At 40.1% G+C, this 23649-nt stretch overlaps 3 protein-coding genes across 3 annotated transcripts in view; 1 reads left to right on the top strand and 2 right to left on the bottom strand.

Moving 5' to 3' along the window:
* The first annotated feature begins 282 nt into the window (after positions 1-282).
* znf385d (zinc finger protein 385D) overlaps positions 283-23649 on the top strand; it is a 204093-nt gene continuing 180726 nt past the window's right edge. Inside the window, 4 exon segments of the mRNA XM_051866216.1 lie at positions 283-426; positions 12414-12473; positions 15334-15493; positions 20459-20508. The gene's annotated coding sequence lies outside the window, so the exon portion shown is untranslated.
* LOC127497619 (free fatty acid receptor 3-like) lies at positions 5007-12749 on the bottom strand. Its single transcript, XM_051866217.1, has 2 exons — positions 12636-12749; positions 5007-7924 (listed from the first exon to the last, which is right to left on the bottom strand). Exon 2 carries the CDS (start codon positions 7896-7898, stop codon positions 6915-6917), a length of 984 nt encoding a protein of 327 aa, XP_051722177.1. The 5' UTR covers positions 7899-7924; positions 12636-12749; the 3' UTR covers positions 5007-6914.
* Positions 21427-23649, bottom strand: part of ube2e2 (ubiquitin-conjugating enzyme E2E 2) — a 33981-nt gene continuing 31758 nt past the window's right edge. Inside the window, exon 6 of the mRNA XM_051866223.1 lies at positions 21427-22275. Coding sequence (XP_051722183.1) covers positions 22178-22275 — 98 coding nt within the window. The 3' untranslated portion in view covers positions 21427-22177. The remainder of the gene's footprint in view (positions 22276-23649) is intronic.

The raw sequence follows: 23649 nt of genomic DNA on the forward strand, positions 1-23649 counted from the left end.
GTACTGCACAAACCCAGAGAGGAAGGTGTGGTTCAGAGCACCAGAAGAACATCTATAAATAACCATTTGGTAAAGTAGGTCTATGGCATGTCGTTTCACCATAATCTATGAATTATTAACCAGCTCTTGATCTTTATCTCAGATAACCGACTGCATTAATCCACATATCTCAGGCAGGAGTGGACCCTTACAGAGGATGGGTTATAAATCTACACACCGGACAGACATGTTTAAATATACTTCTCATTTTGATCCTTTCATTACAGTCTGTATTGAGTGGATGGACAGCAGCACTTCTGAAATGGAGAGTCCATGACATCTGGATGTCCCTATCAGATACAGATAAACAGACAGTCGTGTACTGACACCTAGTGGACAGGCCAGATCTCTACAGTCATCTGAACATGGTGAACAAATGGAAAGCAGGTGATTTGTTCTCTGAAGATGAAGTTATCATGATCCTGGGTTGTTTGAACTGGTCATCTGGTGTAAATGTGATATCAGGGTGGGACCACAAATATTACTGCTCTGTTATTAGATCTTGTTAACATTTACTAAGCATAATGAGAAAATTACATACAATTAAACAGACGTTAATAATCGTACAATATGCAGTGAAGTCTAAATGTCTGAGACTATATTAAAAGCTGGGATTTTCTCCCCTTTAAACCTAGAGGTTTTAGGATTTTGAAAATGTTAAAAGAAAGAAAGGTTCCGATGTAAAATAAATAATACATATTTAAGATTCTTTAATTGGTCATTGATCAAATGTAAGTAAATAAGTTTCATTGATCATTTAACTTTTCTTGGTCTTGTAAGGCCCGCCCAAATGGCCAAATGACGGTTTCCAAAAGAGCGGGTGAAGGATTCCTGCACGTTCTGACTTTTCAGTGTGGCCAAATTAGTTTAATTCCAATTTACTTTTATCTGACTCCATTTTATAACATGAACAAACAATGAACAACTGTATTTTTATTAACTAACGTTAACAAAGATTAACAAATACAGTAACAAATGTATTGCTCATGGTTAGTTAACATTAACTAATGTTAACAAATGAAAACTTATTGTAAAGTGTTACCAATATAGGCCAATCTGTCTGGGAGAACTAACCCTTTAATGATTGCTACACTATATTGCCAAAAGTTTTGAACTTTAATGACATCCCATTCTTAATCCGTAGGGTTTAATATGTAGTTGGCCCACCCTTTGCAGCTCTAATAGCCTCAACTCTTCTGGGAAGGCTTTCCACAAGGTTTAGGAGTGTGTTTATGGGAATTTTTGACCATTCTTCTAGAAGCGCATTTGTGAGGTCAGGCAGTGATGTTGGAGAGAAGGCCTGGCTCGCAGTCTCCGCTCTAATTCATCCCAAAGGTGTTCTATCGGGTTGAGGTAGGCCAGTCAAGTTCCTCCACACCAAACTCGCTCATCCATGTCTTTATGGACCTTGCTTTGTGCACTAGTGCGCAGTCATGTTGGAGCAGGAAGGGGCCATCCCCAAACTGATCCCACAAAGTTGGGACCACGAAATTGTCCAAAATGTCTTGGTATGCTGAAGCATTAAGAGTTCCTTTCACTGGAACTAAGGGTCCAAGCCCAACCCCTGAAAAATAACCCCACACCATAATCCCCCCTCCACCAAACTTCACACTTGGTACAATGCAGTCAGGTAAGTACCGTTCTCCTGGCAACCGCCAAACCCAGACTCGTCCATCGGATTGCCATACAGAGAAGCGTCTCCACTGCTCTAGAGTCCAGTGGCGGCATGCTTTACACCACTGCATCCTTGCACTTTTCATTGCACTTGGTGATGTAAGGCTTGGATGCAGCTGCTCGGCCATGTGAACCCATTCCATGAAGCTCTCTACGCACTGATCTTGAGCTAACCTGAAGGCCACATGAAGTCTGTAGCTATTGACTGCAGAAAGTTGGCGACTTCTGCACACTGTGCGCCTCAGCATGCGCTGACCCCGCTCTGTGATTTTTACGTGGCCTACCACTTCGTGGCTGAGTTGCTGTTGTTCCCAATTGCTTCCACTTTGTTATGATACCACTAACAGTTGACCGTGGAATATTTAGTAGTGAGGAAATTTCACGAATGGACTTATTGCACAGGTGGCAACCTATCACGGTACAACACTTGAATTCACTGAGCTCCTGAGAGCGACCCATTCTTTCACAAATGTTTGTAGAAGCAGTCTGCATGCCTAGGTGCTTGATTTTATACACCTGTGACCATGGAAGTGATTGGAACACCTGAATTCAATAAACATTTCAGTTCATGTCCACAGTAACAATTAGTTCACAGACATGAAAGTAATCTTATCAGAATAATTTAAGCTTGTGTATATTTGTAGTTAAAGCTAAGTCATTAGGCAATATTTTATGTAGGTTTTTTATATAACGACCACTACGAGGTGCTCTAGGCATATGTTTTTTTTGTTAAGAGATATTAAAAGATACAATTTGTTGTTGAAAATGAAAGTAAAAGAGTGACACAGGATCGCTGCGTTTTCCCGTGAAATGAGTGTTCCATGTGTTTATTAAAATCAACAGTCATAACTTTTCACTTTAAACCTACCTTTGACTAGGCGTTAGATTGAGTCTCAGACATGCGCTATGTCTAGATGGTGCAATAGGTATTAATTCTATACAGGACTTAACATGCATTTTACGTCCAGCATAGTCTTACGACTGGGTATACGTCCAGCTGGTGCAACCGGCCGCTGGAACATACTTTCAGATGCCAATGAAAAATTATCAGAAAGTGTATCACTTATGTGGATTCCTCCTTATATCAAACAACAGAAAAAGTGTGTTATTTCAGACGCCTCTGCCACAGGAAAGACAGATGAGCTCTTTATAGAATCCGTCACAAAGAGCACACAGCTTTTGCTGAAGTGGAAGTAGAGCAAAAAAGACACAGACTCATGTTTAAAGTTGACAGCGGAGCTCAGGATAATTCAGTAGCAGCAATAAATAGATGTGATGTTTAAGCCCATGTGTTGTTATTGTAGCTAGTAAACTCTCAGGGTATGATCTCAATGCACTGAAAGATGCAAACTCGCATGCATGCAAAATGCACAAAAAAACTATATTCTTAAGTATTTAAGCAAAACTGTGTACAATCTTTAAACTAACTTGTAAACTACACAATTTAACTTTTGGCCCTGTAGCGGTTTATTTTGTGGAAGAACATTGTTTTGGTTGTGCTTCAGCTCTGCTTGATGAATATAGTTCCCTTTCAAGATTGGTCTTTCGACATTGCGACATAGCTGAAGCTTTGGGGAAACTCCTTTTCTCAGAAAGTGCTGACGCCTGATTGAATCGCGTTATTGCATCACTATAGCTAATGGGGCTTGAGTGATGGGCGGGTCCAACTGCTATATAACTTGGCGCTAATACCTTAGAATCTTTCTCCTTCACTTCGAAGGCTTCTTTGCAGGGGACGACGCAGAAGAAACGATCCCCTCCTGTGATCCGGCAAGAAAATAAGAAGAATATGTCACTACAAGGATGCCGTGGTGGTGGGCCTATTGCCGTTTCTTGGAGGATCTGCCAATCAAGACACTCTGTGCGAGGCTTGCTGTTGTCCTTAACAGCAACCCACCTGCTGTTGCGCCTCCCCATCCCGCAGACGAGGAGACTGTGACGAGCTCACTCGGTTGGCTCCCTTGATGAGCTGACACCAGCCCAGAGAACCATGTGGTTTCCTTCGGTTCTGGATGGAGGATGATGCCATGTCAACTAAAGCCTCTGCTCTACCTCTAGGTGCTTGGTCGGAAACCCTGATGGTTGAGGCGGGCACCACTTCGGTAACCCCCCTGGATGAGGAATTGCTGAATATCACCATCGAGGCTGTTGGGCTGCCAGTCGGATGCCTCTCAGTGACTGACAACGTTCATGAGGAGTTTGCACGGGCATGCTCCCCTCACTTAGCCTAAGCCCATGCCCTGGGAACCCACCTCCTCTCCATGCTTGAGGGAGCAGACAAGTGGAGTTACTCCCAGTTGCCTCCCGTTGAGGAATAAATGAATGAGGCATTTATATAGCACTTTATTATGTACAGCTGTACACCCAAAGCACTTTACAATCATATCAGGGGGTCTCTCCTCAACCACCACCAGTGTGCAGCATCAACTTGGATGATGCGACGGCAGCCACAGTACAACTGCGCCAGTGCGCTCACCACATACCAGCTATAGGTGGAGAAGAGAGAAGGTGATAGAGCCAGTTCACTGGATGGGGATTAATGGGAGGCCATGATTGATAAGGGCCGAAAGAGGGAATTTGGCCAGGACACCAGGGTTACACCCCTACTCTTTTACGTGAAGTGCCATGGGATTTTTAATGACTACAGAGAGTCAGGACCTCTGTTTAAAGTCTCATCCAAAGTATGGTGCTTGTTACAGTATAGTGTCCCCGTCACTACACTGGGGCATTAGGACCCACACAGACCACAGGTTGAGCACCCACTGCTGGCCTCACTAACACCTCTTCCAGCAGCAACCTAGTTTTCCCCGGAGGTCTCCCATCCAGGTACTGACCAGGCTGAACCCCACTTACCTTCAGTGGGCAACCAGCCTTGGGCTACAGGGTGATATGGCTGTGGAGGCCATCGCAGATCACCTGTATCCATCCCGTGGATAAAAATCCACCCCGTCTCTTCCTTCAAAGCTATGTAGGACTACTGCCCACATCACTGAACAGGCCTACGTGGTGGCCGGACATGCAGCATCCGCCTATCATACATTGGCGATTCTGCAAGTATTCCAAACCAGGCTCCTGAAGTCCCACTGAGTCTTTATGTGTATGCTCTTGCTTGGTTGAAAGATTCTGAGGTATTGGCGCTCGGTGCCCAGTTTATAGCGGTTGGACCCGCCCCTCACTTGAGCGCCATTGGCTATTCCGATGCAATAGCGCAATTCAGTTCAGGCTTCAGCATTTTCTGAGAAAAGGGAGTTTCCCCAAAGCGTCAGCTGTGACGCAATGTCTCATTCCCTCCTCTCAGGGAACCATGGTTACTTTGAGTAATCCAAGACGTTTTCCTATTGCTCATAAAACATTAACTACTAGTCTTAAGAGATATAACCATTTTGATGGAAAGGATCTTAAGCTGACTAGCTGAAGATGTTACTGTAGCTTTACCCATTAATAGACAAGGTACTTCCTTAAAAACAAATTCAAAGTCGAAGTTTATTTATAAAGCACTTTTTTTAAAAAACAGCAAGTGTTTATCAAAGTGCTGTACACACATAAAATAATAAAAATATCAAAGATACAAACAGTCAACACCACGAAAGAAGACACTAAAACACAATAAAAAAAATAAAAGAAAGCAGCTCTCACATAGCGTCAAATGCCAGACTATAAAAATAAGTTTTTAGGACAGATTTAAAAACAGCAAGTGTTTGAGCCTGTCTAATGTAGAGGGGCAAACTATTACAAAGCTTAGGGGCCACCGCTGCAAAGGCTCGGTCACCCCTGCTCTTCAGCTTTACCCGTGGGACAGCTAAAAGCAAATGGTCAGCAGACCTAAGTGTTCTTAATGGAGCATACAGATTGATCAAGTCAGAACGATACCTTTGTGCTAAACCATTAAGAGATTTAAAAACAAGTACCAAAATTTTAAAATGAATCCTATAATGGACAGGTAACCAGTGAAGAGACGCGAGAACGGGGGTGATGTGTTCCCGCTTTCGTGTACCCATCAACAGGCGAGCTGCCGCATTCTGGACCATCTGCAGTCTGGAGAGAGAGGCCTGACTAATACCTAAATGGAGGCCATTACAATAATCCAGGCGACTTGAAATAAATATATGTACAGTTCTTTGAAAGTCTTTAAGAGACAAGAAAGATTTCACCTTGGTGAGTTGTCTAAATTGGAAAAAAGAGAGTTAATCTGTTTGTCCAATTTAAAATCACAATCCATGATAACACCCAAGTTTTTTACATAGGGCTTCACAAATGGTTTTAATTCACCAAGGTTTAAACCTACTGACTCACAGGTACCCCCTGACGTAAACAACATAACTTCTGTTTTGTTTTCATTAAAATTAAGGAAATTTAGTGCCATCCAGGCCTTAATTTCCTCAAGACACTGCAATAGAGGCGCTAAAGAGCAAGTATCTTTTCGTTTCAAAGGCAGATAAATTTGCATATCGTCTGCATAACAATGAAAAGAAATACCAAATTTTCTAAAAATATGTCCCAAGGGGAGCATATACAGGGAGAACAGAATAGGCCCCAAAATGGAGCCCTGGGGGACCCCACACGTGAAAGAAGCAGTTGAGGAGTCATAGTCTCCAAAATGAACTGAGAATGTTCTTTCGACCAAATAGGAAATTCCTGTACAGCACTACAATAACCATAATTAAACAGACCTTCACAATAGATAATGCTTCATATTGAGTGCTGCGAAGAAAATAAATAAACAGCATTCATGTGCAATAAAAAAATGGTTAAGAATGGAGAAGTAAAGAACGGAAGCATAATCACAAATTTTATTGAAAAATTAGTAACAAAAACAGCTTGTTTCACACAATTGTATCAAAATATCTTTGTTTAATTGATTATGATCATACCACTGCTGTAAGTGAATGCTGCGTATTTGAATGTTAGATTTTGCACTGTAATTTGTTCACAAACTGGTCAAGCTCTTTATTTCATTGTGTATAAAATTATGCTGATGCAAAGATTTAAGAAAAATATTAGTGCAATCATCATGTGCATGCTTGATTTTCTCTTCCAAAAACCATTTTTAAGCTGTTCCTCTTCTGTCCATCCATTAAGCATTGGGTTATGGTGGCGTAATAGAATGACATGAATTGGCTTTGGACAGAATGGCATGCATTGAAGATGCATATGCAGGCAATGCAAAGCACATCAATCAAAGCAAAACCTGGCTTGGTATGTTAGAGGAATCTGTCATCAGAGCTTTGTGTTCTCTCCTCTGATTTCCCACGGTTAAATAAAGGGCAGCATGGAGCCGAGCGGCAGCAGAGAGGGAGGAGCCGCCCCACCAGCTCCTGCAACACCTTCTTGAAAGTCTCTCTGAGTGCTGAAGAAGAGAAATAGAATATGAGAGGGTTGAGACATGCATTCAGCGTGCTGGTGAGCAGAGCATATTTTTTCCATTTAGTACTGTAGCCGCCAACATATCCCTCCACATATGAGATGCTGTTGGGCATAAAAGTGATAACAAAGACCAGAAGCGTTCCCAACGCCATCCCGGTGGCTCTATATCGCTTCTTGGAGTGAACTTTGGATAGACGGAAAAGTATGCAGATGCACTTGATGTAGCAGAAGCAGCAGATGAGGAAAGGAATGCAGAAGAAAACAATAGAAAGTTCTAGGTGAAACGGCAGGAGAATCTTGAGCTGCTCGGTGGTGAATTCTTCATGACAGGTGTTACGCTTTGATGGATCGGTGATGTTGGGGTTCAAATGATCGTGGTATTGGATGATGTAGACAATGCTGCCGTGTGCCATGGAAACCACCCAGAACATGACGCAGGCTATCACAGCATTTCGAGGGTTGCGTTTCAGCTTGTATTTAATTGGGAAAGCTACACCCAAGTATCGCTCCACACTGATGGCCATCAGGTGCAAGCTGCTGTTGCCGATGACAGAGTAGAAGATGAAAACTGACAGCAGGCAGAGGAAGTACGGCATCGTCCTTTTCATGTTGGCCTCCTCCACCATGCGAATTGGCAGGAAAAAGAACAAAATCAGGTCAGAGACTGTTAAACTGAGTAACAGCATGTCCATTGGGGTAGATTGCTGGCGGATCTTCTGGAAGAAGGTGTAAAAAGCCAAGATATTGGCGGGAAGGCCTATGATCAGCGTGAATCCGTAGACCGCTAACACCAGGTTACTGAGACCCACTGTCCACACCATGGTCACTAGATGCCAAGTATGCAAACCTGTAAGAGAAAAAGAAATATTTAAAGGGTTAGTTCACACAAAAATGAAATTTCTCTCACACCCTCATGTCATTGTCATGTCAGATTAAGATATTTTTGATGAAATCCGAGAGGTATCTGAACCACACATAGGCAGCAACGTCATTGCACCTTTCAAGGCCCAGAAAGGTAGTAAGGAGATTGTTAAAATAGTCCATGTGACTACAGTGGTTCAACCTTAATGTTATGAAGTGATGAGAATACTTTTTGTGCACAAAACCCCCCCATAAAACCCAGTCTCGGTTACTTGTGTGACCCTCATTCCCTGAAGGAGGGAACGGAGACGTCAAGTCAGAGGAGAACGACGAATTAGGATCTCACTAGAGAGACCAATCTACTTCGAGTGCAACTAAAATGAGCCAATGGATATTGGCATGCGAGATTTGCATCAGCTGCGCCACTCCACAGTGCAGGTATTTATTGAGCAGCAGGTGCATCGCATACTTCAGGTTTTCGCTGAGGAGCGAGCTGGTGACGCGGGCGCCCCAGCAGTTGTACAGCAGCTGTTGGCGACGGGAGACCGACCAATTGGCATCCCTACCAAAACGCCACAGGTGCTGCCCCTTCTAGTGGCCTGCGAAAGCCAGCTGATCCCTCTCTAAGATTGGACATGGTGTACGCATATGCAGAGAAGACTGCCCACACAGTGAACTTGGATAACACTGGGAAAGTGAACATTGGAAAAGTTCCTCTGTGAGGCGTGTTTTCTGTTTGACCGAGTCAAACTCTATACCGAGAAAAGAGATCCTCTGCACAGGCAAGAGTTTGCTCTTCTCCCAGTTGACCCGAAGACTCAACTGGCTGAGGTGGCTGAGCACCAGGTCCCTCTGTTCACATAACTGATCTCGGGATTGTGCTAGTATAAGTCAGTCGTCGAGATAGTTGAGAATGCGAATGCCGTGTTCTCTCATGGGAACAAGGGCTGCCTCCGTGACTTTCATGAAGATACGGGGGACAGGCACAGCCCGAAGGGCAGGACTTTGTACTGTTATGCTCGACCCTTGAACGCAAAACGCAGGAATGGCCTGTGTCAAGGGAGAATTGAGACCAATCTCGGGAACGAATGCATTTGAAAATGCATTTCTGCGTCAGCATTTTGAACAGTAGCTTGTGTAAAGCCCAGTTCAAAACTCCCAGGTCCAAGATTGGTCGTAACCCACAGGCTTTCTTGGGTACAATGAAGTAGGGGCTGTAGAGCCCTGTCTTCGTATCAGCTGGAGGGACCCGCTCTATCGTGTCCTTCACCAGTAGGACTGCGATCTCCGCACGCAAGACATGGGCATCAACAATTTTCACCAAAGTGAACTGGATGCCCCTGAACTTGGGGGGACGCGGGGCGAACTGAATCACATAGCCGAGCCTGATGGTCCGAATGAGCCAGCGAGACGGACTGGGGAGTGCTAACCAGGCTCGCAGAGACCATGCAAGCGGGACCAAAGGGACCACAGGCGTACCCCCAGTGGGGCAGTGAGGTGAAATGCGGCTCAGGATTGGTGCAGTCACCATCTCCTAAAGAGCTGTCCCCTCCATCTCTGTGTCGCCTGTCTCAGGGCCTCTGTTTACCTTTTCGTTTGGCGCCTCACTTGGCGGGGGCCTGGACTGCTGGGCACCCTGTCCGTGACCGGCTGCTTGGGTGGAGGCTGCTGCTGATGTTGCGTGGGAGCGGAATTGGACGCGGGGGGTGCCCTCGGCCACAAGCAGATGGGGGTGCTGCCGCCCGTGGCTTCTTGGTGGTCGCAGCAGCTGACCGCCGTGGCAGGATGTGCTTAATAGCCTACATCTGCTTCTGGCCAGCCGAGAACTGCTGGGCAAAGCTCTCGACTGTGTCGCCGAAAAGGCCGGTCTGGGAGATTGGGGAATTTAAAAAACGGATCTTGTCGACATCCCACATATCTGTCAGACACAGCCAGAGATGGCGTTCTTGGACCACAAATGTGGACATCGCATGACCCAGAGACTGTGCAGTAACCTTTTAAGTAACCTTCATTTGTAGTGTGAGGTCCATTGCAGTGCAAAGTTGTTGTAGAACTTCTGGATCATTCCACTCGAGCCCGACCCTCTCAGTGGCCCGGGCAAGCATAGCCATTATCTCTGAGTCTGACTCAGACAACGCTACCATTCCTGAAGGAGGCAACACAGCCGAATCGTCATTCCCAGATAGAGTTGGCTCACTCTCCGATGCAGTTATTGACTGGTCTGGTCGTTGGGGGAAGCACCGAAGTATATGACTGGTACACACCTTTGAGTTGGTCCAGTGCGTTCCTCAGGCAGCTCGACTAGGTGCAGAGCGCAGGACGGGTGAGGGACCCAAGGGTGTTGGTTCCCCAAAGAAGAAGCCTTCACTGTAACCCTAACGTCACCCAGGCTACTGCCCGAAGTAACCCCCTTTTTAGGAGGATTAGATCGAGGCAGAGGCAAGGGGGCTCCAGTACTTTTGAGGTACTGGAGTCTAGACTGCAACTCCGTGATGGTCTTCTTCCTGCAGTGGGTACATGACTCATCCACGGAAGCCACCATCGCGTACTTAATGCCCAGACACGTGAGGCAGTGATCGTGACCATCACCGGTGCCAGGTAACGACCGCATCCAGAAACACACGGTTGGAATGTCATCTTTAAAAAGATGCAAAATCACTTCCGTGTAAGCTCTTTAGGGAACTGCTCTCTCTTGGTGCTGAAGCACACAGGGGGGAAATGGCTGTGGCAACACTGGCAGGGAAAAGTGCAGCCTGCAGTGTGCACTCACACTTGTTGGAGGCGCCTTCTTACCAGCTGTGATAACAGCTTTTCCGCGCTCTCGACAGCGCACCGTTACCAGCTGTGAGAACAGTCTTTTACACTCGTGCTCACTGAAAGGCACATAAAAAGCAAAACGCAAAGGAGAGGCTTGGCCACCGCTGCAGCGCCATAACACCAACACCAAACAAGGAGGAGACATGACATTGAGAGTAACCGACTGAAAGGGAACTACTTAATTCAACAATTTCTTCTCTTTCCTGTCAGTCTCCTACGCTGTTTACATTGTAAACACAGTGTAGCACTTCCAGGTTCTACGTCAGAATGCCGACTCAGTATTGGCCGATGCTGTTCACGTGAGCAGCACTACGTATGCGTGTCTCTACAACATAAGCAGCAGGTGGTTCAGATACCTTTCGGATTTCATTAAAAATATCTTAATTTTTGTTTCAAAGATGAATGAAGGTCTTACAGGTGTGGAACGACATGAGGGTAAGTAATTAATGACAGAAATTTCATTTTTGGGTAAACTAACCCTTTAATAAAGCATGAGCAATACATACATACATTCCAGAAATCAAATTGGCTCACAGTTAAACACTTAAACAGGGTGTTTAACTGTGTTGTTAAGATCCTCGCCCTTGGCTTTTTACAAAAATAACAACGTCATTTAGACAGGAAGTTGATAAGCATCTTCTCAATACTAAAAACTGGCAAGTCAAGTCACCTTTATTTATACAGCGCTTTATACAATACAGATTGTTTCAAAGCAGTTTTACAGTGATAACAGGAAAATTATGCATTTCAGCTGTTGTTCAGAGTTGATTCAGTTCTGTTGTAAGGATAATCAATTATTAAATGTGTTCATTTCATCTATAAAGCAGTTCTGCAGAAAACAGTGATGTCATGGTCCAGCTCTGTTCGATTCTCATACAGTAGTGTCAGTACAGTCAAATCAATAATATGAATGTGCAATGAATATTTTTAATATTAAGTGTTCCCAACTAAGCAAGCCAGAGGCAACAGTGGCAAGCAAATGTTTTGCATATCTTAATCCCTGTTTTTTTTTTTTGCTTTTAGTATCAGTAAAATATTGCTTTACAAGGAGTTATTCTCATTAACATTATTGTCCTCGACAGGCACTGGTATCTAATCTAGCAGTATTTAATGGGGGGAAGAAAAAGAGTCCCACAGAAGGGACTGACTAAACCAAACAACAGTGCTAAATATGCATCTATGCTTGCAATGATAAATAAACATAGTATATTTAGGATATTCTCAAATAAATTCTGAATATATAAAGATGCATCTCAGGAAATGCATAGGAACATTTCGCAATAATTCCACAACGCACATGCAGAGATCAAAATGCATGATTATGTGATACATTTTCACACCAGTGTATTTGGAATATCTACACATCAACTGATGAAGTAGTTTCAATCACTACAAGCTATGGTTACACTTTATTACTTGTTACAGTGTAATTATACAATTACGTACTGAGTAATAGTAATTAACTACATGTACTTACTTTATAATTAGGGGGTTACACTCTCAGAAAAAAGGTACGGTGCTGTCACTGGGGCAGTACCCTAAAGTACAAAAGTGAAAAGGTACTAATATGTATCTTTAAGGTACTACTATGTACCATTTAGGGGTAAGAAGGTACAAAGATGTACCTTTTATATATGTCTAAATGTTTTAATTTTCAGTTTCCATAGGTTGTCACCAGTCGGAGATGTGAAACATGTTAAAGGAGAATACCAGAAAAGGTAGAAATCTATACACACATATGTACACATACATAGAGTTAAATGTTTTTGTAATTTTCATTTTCTGACCAAAACTGAAAAAATTACCTGTTGAATTATTAGAACCTTCAAAAGAATCATCACAATTCAATATGAAAAAAATAGAAGTAAAATATTTTATACCTTACTAAATCAGTCCAGTACCACAGACGTGACAATGTGATGCTCCTAGTCTTTACAGCTTTGTCTCATCATGTCACTTTGTCTATGAGAACAAAACAGGAAAGAAGAAACGCATTTGTCGTTTCACTGAGGTGAATTGTTTTTGAACAGCAAAGCAACAGAATACTTTTTCTGTACATTGCAGAAATCTATAAATGAACTCTGAATTGATAATAATTTTAAGATGGGTTGTTGAAAGTCAAAGAGGGAAGTTTCTTCTACAAACATCTTAATGAGAATTCGCTGTGAAAGTTAGTTGACTTCAGTGATGCTGCACACACACACACACGCACACACACACACACACACGCACACACAAAGTGATATAAATAGAAGAACGTCAGATTGAATAAGAACAATTAAAATTGATTCCTGAGTGTGACTTCGAGAAAACTTGCATTAAAGATGTAAAAAAGCGAATAAAATAGAAAGACTTTATTTGTAACAACCTCCTGCGAGCTCAAAGTACATGAAGCACATGATCAGATATCAAACATTTGCTTTTCATCGTGTTTTTTCCTAGGCCTGTCAACAACCTATTTTACTTAAAGTCATTAACATTTTCCACATCATTAACATAAAAATAAAAGAGCTTAATTAATTACACGTCCTCCTTCATACTCAAAAGCACCGTATAGCAGATCACACTAATTGAGCGTCGTTACAAGAAGCATCTGTGAGCAGAAAGATGAATAAATAGTTGTGAGAGGACAAATAGTGGCAGTCCATTATTTATCATTTATTAGTTCAACTCTGCCAGCCATCCTAATTCATTTGGATTTTGTTCGAGACTTCCTGTCTGTTGAAAATACAAAGATTTGTACGTCACAATAAGTAGTGGGCCAGAGGAATGGCTGAGCATTTGTTTCTTTCCTCCAGAGAAACATTGTGCTTTGTAAGAAAGTTTTTTGCCGCACAAATAGTGTCGAGCTAGACGAGCACTGCATTTTCTCAGCGTCTGGGTCTGCCTCTGTGGACCTGGGGGAGATAAGAAGCAGAAAAGAAAGAACAAAATGCTTCATTTGATATAAATCATGTCTAAAGGCGCTTTCACATCATCCGAGTCAGCGTTGCCCAATGAACTGAACTCAGCATCAGCTACAGTGGTATCTCAGTTTAAAATTCAGTTTCAACTTTGACACCATTTGCCTCTGACCTTTATTAATGATTTTGAAAGCCAATGATTATTAGGCAATTTACATGATGTATGGAAAGTCTGCCTGTGCAAGTTAATAATCATTTAGAGTAAAAGAGACCAAATAATTTAAAAGTCAAACTTTATGAAGAGATCTTGAATGCATCATAATGTATTTTTGTGTATTTATTTGTACCTTATTTTCTTATTTATTTTTAACACTTTTGCATCAATTTTTCACATTCATTTTTTGGCGTGCATGATACTCCATTGCTTTCAATTTGAAACTTTTTGCATCATAGCAGATGGCTATGGGAATTTTATCATCATGATGAAATTACATATTGGGGTGTAATTTTGCCATTATGACATATATATTGGGGTGCCAGCATCATTTTATTTACATTTATTTTATTTTTTATTTACACTATTTAGACACATTTGAGCACATAACCCAACCCCATACCCCTAAACCCAAATATCCTTTCTACAATTTATCAGAACAAACACCACAGATTATACAAATATGTGATTGTTGTGAGTATGTTCTGTTTTAATACTTTTTTTATTGGTTAAAATACAAAGCAGTTAATGCAATATATATATATGTATATGTGTGTGAATATCAAGTGTCCCCAACTAAGCAAGCCATATATATATATATATATATATATATATATATACTTTTACCCATAAAATGCCATAACTGTCTTGTTTTTCTTCAAAACATTTATTCAAATATTTACTAAGCTCAACTACACTTTTTTCACTGCCAGTACAGAAAAGCATATATGAGTCTTGTATGACAGCATCATAATTATGGTTATGATGGTTATGCAACAGTGATTATGAATTGGTTATTCCCAAGACAGTAACCTGATTTAACAAGCCAAGTGTCTGGTTTAGAAAGTCACATAATGTACCGTACACCACAGCCTGAACATTCGGTAACACTTTAGTACGGGGAACAATTCTCACTTTTAACTAGTTGCTTATTAACTTGCATATTGGCTGTTTATTAGTACTCATAAAGCACATATTAATGCCTTATTTTGCATGACCATATTCTACATCCCATAATCCTTCCCCATACCTAAACTTAAACGCTACAACAACTACCTTAACTAACTATTAATAAGCAGTAAATTAATAGTTTATTGAGGCAAAAGTCGTAGTAAATAGTGAATATGTGTTCCCCATCCGAACATTTTTCTCTAGTCAGATCACTGTTTCGAAGAACACTAGGACACAATGTCCTGTACTGCACAAACCCAGAGAGGAAGGTGTGGTTCAGAGCACCAGAAGAACATCTATAAATAACCATTTGGTAAAGTAGGTCTATGGCATGTCGTTTCACCATAATCTATGAATTATTAACCAGCTCTTGATCTTTATCTCAGATAACTGACTGCATTAATCCACATATCTCAGGCAGGAGTGGACCCTTACAGAGGATGGGTTATAAATCTACACACCGGACAGACATGTTTAAATATACTTCTCATTTTGATCCTTTCATTACAGTCTGTATTGAGTGGATGGACAGCAGCAACTCTGAAATGGAGAGTCCATGACATCTGGATGTCCCTATCAGATACAGATAAACAGACAGTCGTGTACTGACACCTAGTGGACAGGCCAGATCTCTACAGTCATCTGAACATGGTGAACAAATGGAAAGCAGGTGATTTGTTCTCTGAAGATGAAGTTATCATGATCCTGGGTTGTTTGAACTGGTCATCTGGTGTAAATGTGATGTCAGGGTGTCCTGAAAATATAGATGTCTGTGTTGGGACCACAAATATTACTGCTCTGTTATTAGATCGTGTTAATCTTTACTAATGAGAAAATTACACGTTATTGGAACCATATAATGATTATTAAATATACATGTTAATAGTAATACAATATGCAGTTGTAGTGATTTTACTTTTGCCCATCCAAGGACGTGAAGTGAAATAGGGATTGGTACTCACGTCACCGCTGACGTCACTTAAGGTGTGATTATGAGTACATCACTTCCCCCTTTTCCTAGTTCAGGGCACCAGGCAAGGTGTTTTACCTCGGCAGTAGGAGAACACTCCCAACAGGGGCTTTCATTCGTTTGAAATTAATGTAAACTGATCAGCTGATTTATCTGAAAGATTGGTGAGATCGCTAACTTGTAGAGCCTTTTCTGTATTATCAGCACATGGAAGACACAAGTGTAATAAAATAAATTTTATTAACAAAAGATAAGCAAAAATAACTAACACAACTACTAAATGAATGATAAAGGGATAAAGTGCATAAGATACATACATGATTAAGTTGGTGTGGCTATGGAAGAGTTACGTTATGGAAAGATAAACTGTTTCTCTGAAAAATAATAAGGTGGAGAACCTTATTATGCACCAAACAAATAAAAGAGAGGTTATTTGTTATCTAATGGGAATTAGGAAATTATATACTGATAATATACAACAATGCCAAGGTCTCTGGAAAGATTAAGTGATATTTATTTAAGTCCGATGACGGTGGCGTTTTCCACTGGTTGTGCTGGGTGACAATGCAGGAGCCAGAATCTGCTTGAACACGAAGCTCTGCGGGATGCTGATCTCCTGGAGCACCAAAGGATCCTAAATTCTGGAACACGCAGATGAGGCCCTGGCGTAGGTGCAGAAGGTCCTTAACAATCTGGAACATGCAGACGAAGGTACCTTGAAGTGAAGATTTGCTCTCCTGAGCTACACCTTGTTGCAAATGTCTCTGTGTCTCTTCTGCCTCTCTGGGCCAGACACTCAGAACTTGGTCAATCCGCTTTTGTCTCTCTGTAGTCGTTACGGTCTCGCTGGACGAAAACGACGTAGTGTTTGTCAATGTCTCTTTCCTCACAGGCTGGAGGCTCTGGAGCTTCTTGTCTCTCTGGACGAACCGGAGGCTCAGAACGAGGATGTATCTGTCAATGTCTATCCCCGTACAGGACAGACTCAGAACGGGGTTGTATCTGTTAGAGTCTCAGCTTTGCAAGAACGGTGTATCTGTTATGTCTCATCCGATGGGAGATTAAGAACGAGGAGTGTCTGTTGAAAGGGTACCTTTATCCCCTTCCGATGAGGAGGAGATTGCAATTTGGCGCTTCTCCATTCGAGTGCTGTGATTCATTCAATTGTACATTAACAGCTGAATTTGTGTCAGATGTTGCACTTACAAATAGCTGTCACTGAGAATACTTATTTCTGTGAATAAGTATGAAATGGATGTGTGTAGTTTACATCAGTTCTAACGTTTTCAAACATAGTTTTGAATGGATTTGGATGGATCTTTGTGGTCTCTCTTTGTTTCACCCACTGAAGTCCTGAGGAATTTTTATGGCAGTCTCTGGCCAACCTTAGGAAGTAGTCTCTAGATGGGTGAAGGGCAGAAACTCCATGTGGACCAATGAGAAGTCCTGTCCTTCCCAGGCTTGGTACAAGAGGTCTTCTTCTTGCCCTCTAAGAGGTGTCTGGATGTTGTCCTTACATCTTTATCTAATGCCGTTGGACAGTTTGTTTGTGTTAGTCCACCAAGATCCAACCAAAATGTAGCAAACCTTTGTCTGCTGTTACGGACAGAGAGGGGCCCGCCATAAACTGGGCCCTGGAATGTGCTGTTCACTACACAATGTCTGAGATTATATTAAAAGCTCTTTAAATCTAGAAGTTTTAGGGTTTTGAAAATGTTAAAACAAAGAAAGGTTCTGACGTAAAATAAATAATACATATTTAAGATTCTGCAATAGGTCATTGATCATGAACGTTTTTCTCGGTCCTTCAATTAGAAGATGAAATGTAATCAGTGCTATTTTATAGAATATTATGTATTAATATTTTAAGTTTGGTTTTATTTTTAATTCATTTCAAATTTAGTTTAAGTTGTAATAATTCTGTAATGTGCTTTTGTTATTAAAAATATTTATTTATAGCTTTAATTAGTTTTTATTTCAGTTTTAGTTTTAGTAATTTTAGTATTTCAACCTAACCTTATTTATTTCAGATAGTTGCCAAGTTTCTTTTAAGTTTTAAATTAAGTTTTTCCATCTAATATTCATATTTTATTTTATATCAACTTTATTTCAATTACAGAAACGATTTTTAATAGATTTAGTTAACAATAACGACACTGAATAGTGAATATAATATAATTAAAATATAATAGGAGTCACGTGCAGTAAAGAATAGTAACTTCTATCGTACTTCTTTTTTTTTTTTTTTTTTTTTTTTTTTAACTTGACAGTCGTGGTTTATGAGGGAAAAAGGATGCTTGGAAATTTACTTTTATGCTCCACGGAAAAAATAATGTCATGAGGAAACAATCGCGCCATTTTCATTTTTGGGTGAACTGTTCCTTTAAGACAGCTGTAATAGTGAACACGCGAGCGCTGACTGGACTGACCTGAATCAACTTGAGTGAGTTTGACTTGAGGTCTGAAATTTGCAATGATTGACCAACCTTTTGGCACTTGTGGTGAGTCTTTCTCATCATTAAAATCTCCAACAGCTGATAGATGTCGTGTGTGTGAAAGGTTAGTTTGTAGAACAGACAAGGTCACCATCATATGATTTTATATAGTAAATTAATTGTGAACTGCTGACTAACATAAAATACCAAGTGGAAGATTTCCTAATTTTATCGCTGTGGATCAGACATAATGACATTGTATGATTTATTAACCTTTTTGGTTGATGTGGGCTGAGATCACACGATTGAAATTTAGGTTAATTGTTAATAAACGACGAGCCACTCGCTTATCCAGGGTGATTTTTACAAGTAACGGATGTTCTTAGACACAAAATCAATGTTCTATAAATAGTAGGCTAACATTTATTAATAATAACAGTAATAATACTAATAATAAGAATAAACAGGTTTCGCTAATAAGTGGGCTCTTTATGGTTGCTAAGCAACGTAGCAACGGCTCGTTAATAAAATGCGCGCGGTTACAGGCGCTCATCCAATCAGAATTTAGAGCGGGAACTACGTTTTATATGTTCTAGAAAAAAAAAAAAAAAGCGTTTTAGTAAAACCTGTGACTAGTTTGGTGTAGTTAATACATATACTACCCCTAGAAAGGAAAACTTCCTACCATAACCGTTATAATGATGACATCTCTTCAGTGCCTTTGCTTTGTGAGAGTGAATTGTGCTGGAAAGACGACAAACATTTGTAAGTTTAGGCTATACAATGATAAAACTGGTGAAAATCAAGTTTTTAATGTTGTTTATATGTATATGTGGTGTTTTTAATATGCTTAAATATGTCATTTTGGTGATCAAAGATGAGTTTTAAGGGATAAAATAATTGACTACAGCGGGACTTTAACAAATGACTATCAATAATTAGCTGTCTAGTAGAGTGTGCAGACTATAAAAACAAAAATTATTTATGAATTTATTTATTTAACCCCTTAACTGTCACCGTCCGCTAGCGGGACACTTGGTGCTGTTTTTATTTATTGCCTTTTTTGTATCACATATTTTAGTAATCATCATAAATTAGGTATCATTTGAAAGCTTAACTCAGAATTCATTCTGTGAAAACCGTTTTAAAATTGGACTATGAGTTACTACGAAAACGGTACTTTAAATTCTTTTAGCAGGCTCCTCCCCCTGGTCGCCGTTGTTATGTTTCATATTACAAAATTTATTTTAACTACTTTTCTAATCTTGACAAAACACATCGTTGGAAAGGTCTAAATCTCAAGCTTCAATATTTGGCATCTGTTTTGTAATAGAAGTGATATTTGGACAGAAATTTATTAATTTGTTACAGGAGAATGCATCAAAAAAAAAAATCAATGGAAAGTGGGTGGCACCCGGTGGCTATTTTTGGTACAACGCCTAAACAAAATCTCATGGGAACTACAGTTTTTGTGATATCAACTTCAAATTTGGAACACAACTTGGTTAGATATAGGCTAAGTCTTTGATTTTATATCAATTTTAGAGTTAATTTGTAAAATATATATTTGATATAAAATAAAAAAATTAGCACAGTACATTTGATTTACAGTAAATTTAAACTTCTATACCTTCTTCATACTTTCATTTGAGGTGCTTTCACTTCAGCAACAATCTGCTGAGTGTCTTCTTTAAAACAAGACAAAACTTATGCCTATATTCCAAATCATTCTTGAATTATATTGATTTAAGTTTGGATAGTGCATATGCTCAAAAAGGGTTGTGACAGTTAGTTAACCTTAAAGAAACTGACATTTTTGCCTTGACTGACCAGGAAATAGATAATTTGACACGTTGACCATTTGTGACAACATACCCCTATAAGCTGCTACTATAGGAACTTCCCAATAATACATGCTTTCAGCTAAATCTACACAGTACAACTAATACAAAACACCAGTCCACCTCAAAATTTATTGTGAAATGTTAGTTTGGAGGACAGAATTTACATAAATTATAATTTGAATACCTACATTTTTAAAGAATAATTTACATAAAATGCAGATAATCCAGATGTCATCCTGGAAAGGCGTTCATGGTTGTTTGTAAGTGCAAAATATGAATACATTAAAAAAAATGTACAAGTGCTATCATGAAGATATTCTTACCTGGGCTGTGAAAAGCTCTCCTGAAAGTCTCTGTACGCTCAAATGAGCTGCTTTTTCTTCCAGGGAATCGGATCAATCAGGCAGAGATTCACAGGAGATCCTCAGGAGAACAGGTAGTGCATCAACTCTGATTCATTCATTTGTAACCTATTTTTATGTCTTTCATTAGTCTTGATTTTGACATTGAAATGTGTGAAAATGGGGGAAACTTGTGTGTCTTATTGAGAAAATCAAGCTCCAGAAACTTTTCTTTGCTTCAATTCATGTACAAAATAGCAAAAACATGAAAATAATTCACTCTCTCAATCAAAAATCTGCATAAAAATAAATAAAATTTGACATTTGATTTGACATGGTGAAAACAGCAGAATATGTGGAGTGTCATCCAAGAAGATGTTTATGTTATTCTTTCTTCAGTCGAAAAGAAATGAAGGTTTTTGAGGAAAACATTCCAGGATTTTTCTCCATATAGTGGACTTCAACAGTTACCAACAGGTTGAAGGTCCAAATGTCAGTTTCAATGCAGCTTCAAAGAGCTCTACACGATCCCAGACGAGGAATAAGAGTCTTATCTAGTGAAACGATCGGACACTTTCTAAAAAAAAAAAAAAAATATACTTTTTAACCACAAATGCTCATCTTGCACTGCTCTGCAATGCGCCACGCATTAAGTAATCATGTTGGAAAGGTCACATGTGCCGTAGGTGGAAGTACCGATCCAGTGTTTACAAAGCGAACATGCAAAGACTATATTATTTAAAAAATATATAAAATATTTTCTTCATATTTTGATGGTTTAATCAAACTTGTAAGGTCATTAAAAACAAATATCATCCCTCTGGACATCACTTTTGGCCAATACTGTACAAACCAGAGCTCTTGCATGACACATTTATAAGATAAAACCAATTTTGCAGTGTGACTGATGTTTAAACCACATGTGACAGAAGCACAGGAAGTCATGCGTAACACTAGAGAGAAAGTGTCGAACTGAAAACGTGCACTGAACATATGACACTACATACAAGAAATGACAATTCAGCCACAGTGTTTATTTATGGTGTTTTTCATGAAGCAAGTGCACAACAGTCCATTCTGGCCAGAGGTGGCATGTAGCAATATGTACACATTGTTTTTTTTTTTCTTTTCATTTTTTTAAATTCACAAGCAAGCCTATCGTCAAGTGGCTGCCATGACTTTGAGTTTAAAAAATACATACAAACAAAACAAGAGGGTAGAGTTTGGAGTTGGATGGATGCGATTCGACATCCGGTTACATGCATGGAAATTTTTACTGACTTCTAACAAAAGGAAAGAGAGGAGAGAGAGAGAGAGAGAGAAAGAAAAAAGAAGAAGAAATACACTATATGGTGATGAGAAAAACCAAAAGTAGTTCATAAGCTGTATTTGTTCCTGATGCCACTTAAAAAGAAAGGATATACATACATTAAGTTGAAGGACAATAATAATAATAACAATAATAATAATAACAATAGTATTCCTTTTCACCTACAGTAAGGTAATTCAAACATTCAGATAATTGGAAAATAAAGTCCCAATCTACTCTTTGTATAAAAAGAAGCTTTCAAGTCAACAAGGAACAAAGGACAGTTTTCTTCACAGAAAGGTCTACAGGAAGTTGGAAGGAAGAGGGGCCAGATCTATTGTTGCACTTGGTGAGTGTGCTTTCAGCAGACGGGGAGAGGTAGAGGCACAGTAGGGCTGAGGGGGGATATAGTGTGTGTTTGTGTCGAGGAGGGGGGCGATACTGTACGGCCCGGTTTATGTGGCGTATCTCTTCGTCCACTGTTTAGCTATTCTGTCATGTTCTGTTCTGTTGGTCAAGTACTGTGTGGCGATGCTCCCAACCAGAGGATCAGCTGCGGACACAAGGACATTCGTCAGTTAATAGACCAAATGAAAAGCACATTTTATCTGCTACTTAGGGGCTGAACTACTGCTTATACAGTGATTTGAACACACCCCTAACGTGTGTGTCAACAGTTTGGAAACATTACAATTTCTTAATGTTTTTGAAAGAAGTAAAAACAGTAGGGCTGCCCCCTAATAGTCGACTAGAAGAGACTTAGTCAACCAAAATTGGTATTAGTTGGTTAGTCGCAGGAAAAAACAAACAAAAAAAAAAACACAGGAAGTGCCGAAATCACACAGTCCGTGACGGACAGATAAATCCAAACATTCGTCTCTCATTCATCGACCTCAAATATGGCTTAACACTTGACACATGTAAGTAGTAGCAACTTCGCTCTAACGTTAACCTAGATAAATGTGTGCTATTATTTGGCGCATGACATGGAGGCGCCGGTGCGATCACTTGCATTTAACTTAAAGGGTTAGTTCAAATTAAGATTTTTTTGTTATCTTATTCTTAAAATACTTATGATAAAATACTTTTCGTGTGCAAAAACAAAACAAAAATGCCGGCTTTGACAGGGGAGAGACAAAGTCGTTATTTTTGTTTTGTTTTTGCGCACAAAAATTGTTCTTGTCGCTTCATAACATTAAGGTTGAACCACTGTAGTCACGTTGACTATTTTAACGATGTTTTCTGGACCTTGAATGTGGTAATTTCGTTGCTTTCAATGGAGGATAAAAAATATTTTTGGATTTCATCAAAAATATCTTAATTTGGGTTCTGAAGATGAACGAAGGTCTTATGGTGCGTTCACACCAGACGCGAATGAAGCGTTAAGCGCGAGTGATTTGCATGTTAAGTCGATGCAAAGACGCGAATAGACATCCTGCGGCGTGAATGTTGAAAAATCTGAACTTTGGCGAAAATTCGCGCCATGTTAACCAATCAGGAGGTTGCTCTAGTAGTGACGTGATTATGACGTAGCGAGAGGAGGCAGAAATCCGGAACAACATCTTCATACTTTTATAGAAACAGGAATAAAAAGGATCTTGCTTGGAAGAAAGTGAATGAGGAGATCGGACAATCTGGTAAGTTGTAAAAAATGCTCTTTACTCAATTTGAGCTATATATACACATTTTGAGACTACAAGCTAGCTAAAGCCGGCAAATTGAGCTTATTTGCCGTATTTTACAACTACTTTCCCGCTGACGAGTTGTGTTTATTCAGAGGAAGTGTGCAGAAACGAGCAGCGATGTAGTGTTTCTTTAGGTACCGCTGTACACAAATCAGCACTGCGCTTATGAGTACTACTTTATATGGAGATAAGAGGAAAAGAAAATGTCATGGAAACTTTTACTGAAGACAATCAGTTCCCTT

Source organism: Ctenopharyngodon idella, chromosome 16, assembly GCF_019924925.1.
Source record: "Ctenopharyngodon idella isolate HZGC_01 chromosome 16, HZGC01, whole genome shotgun sequence".
Lineage (NCBI taxonomy): Eukaryota > Metazoa > Chordata > Actinopteri > Cypriniformes > Xenocyprididae > Ctenopharyngodon > Ctenopharyngodon idella.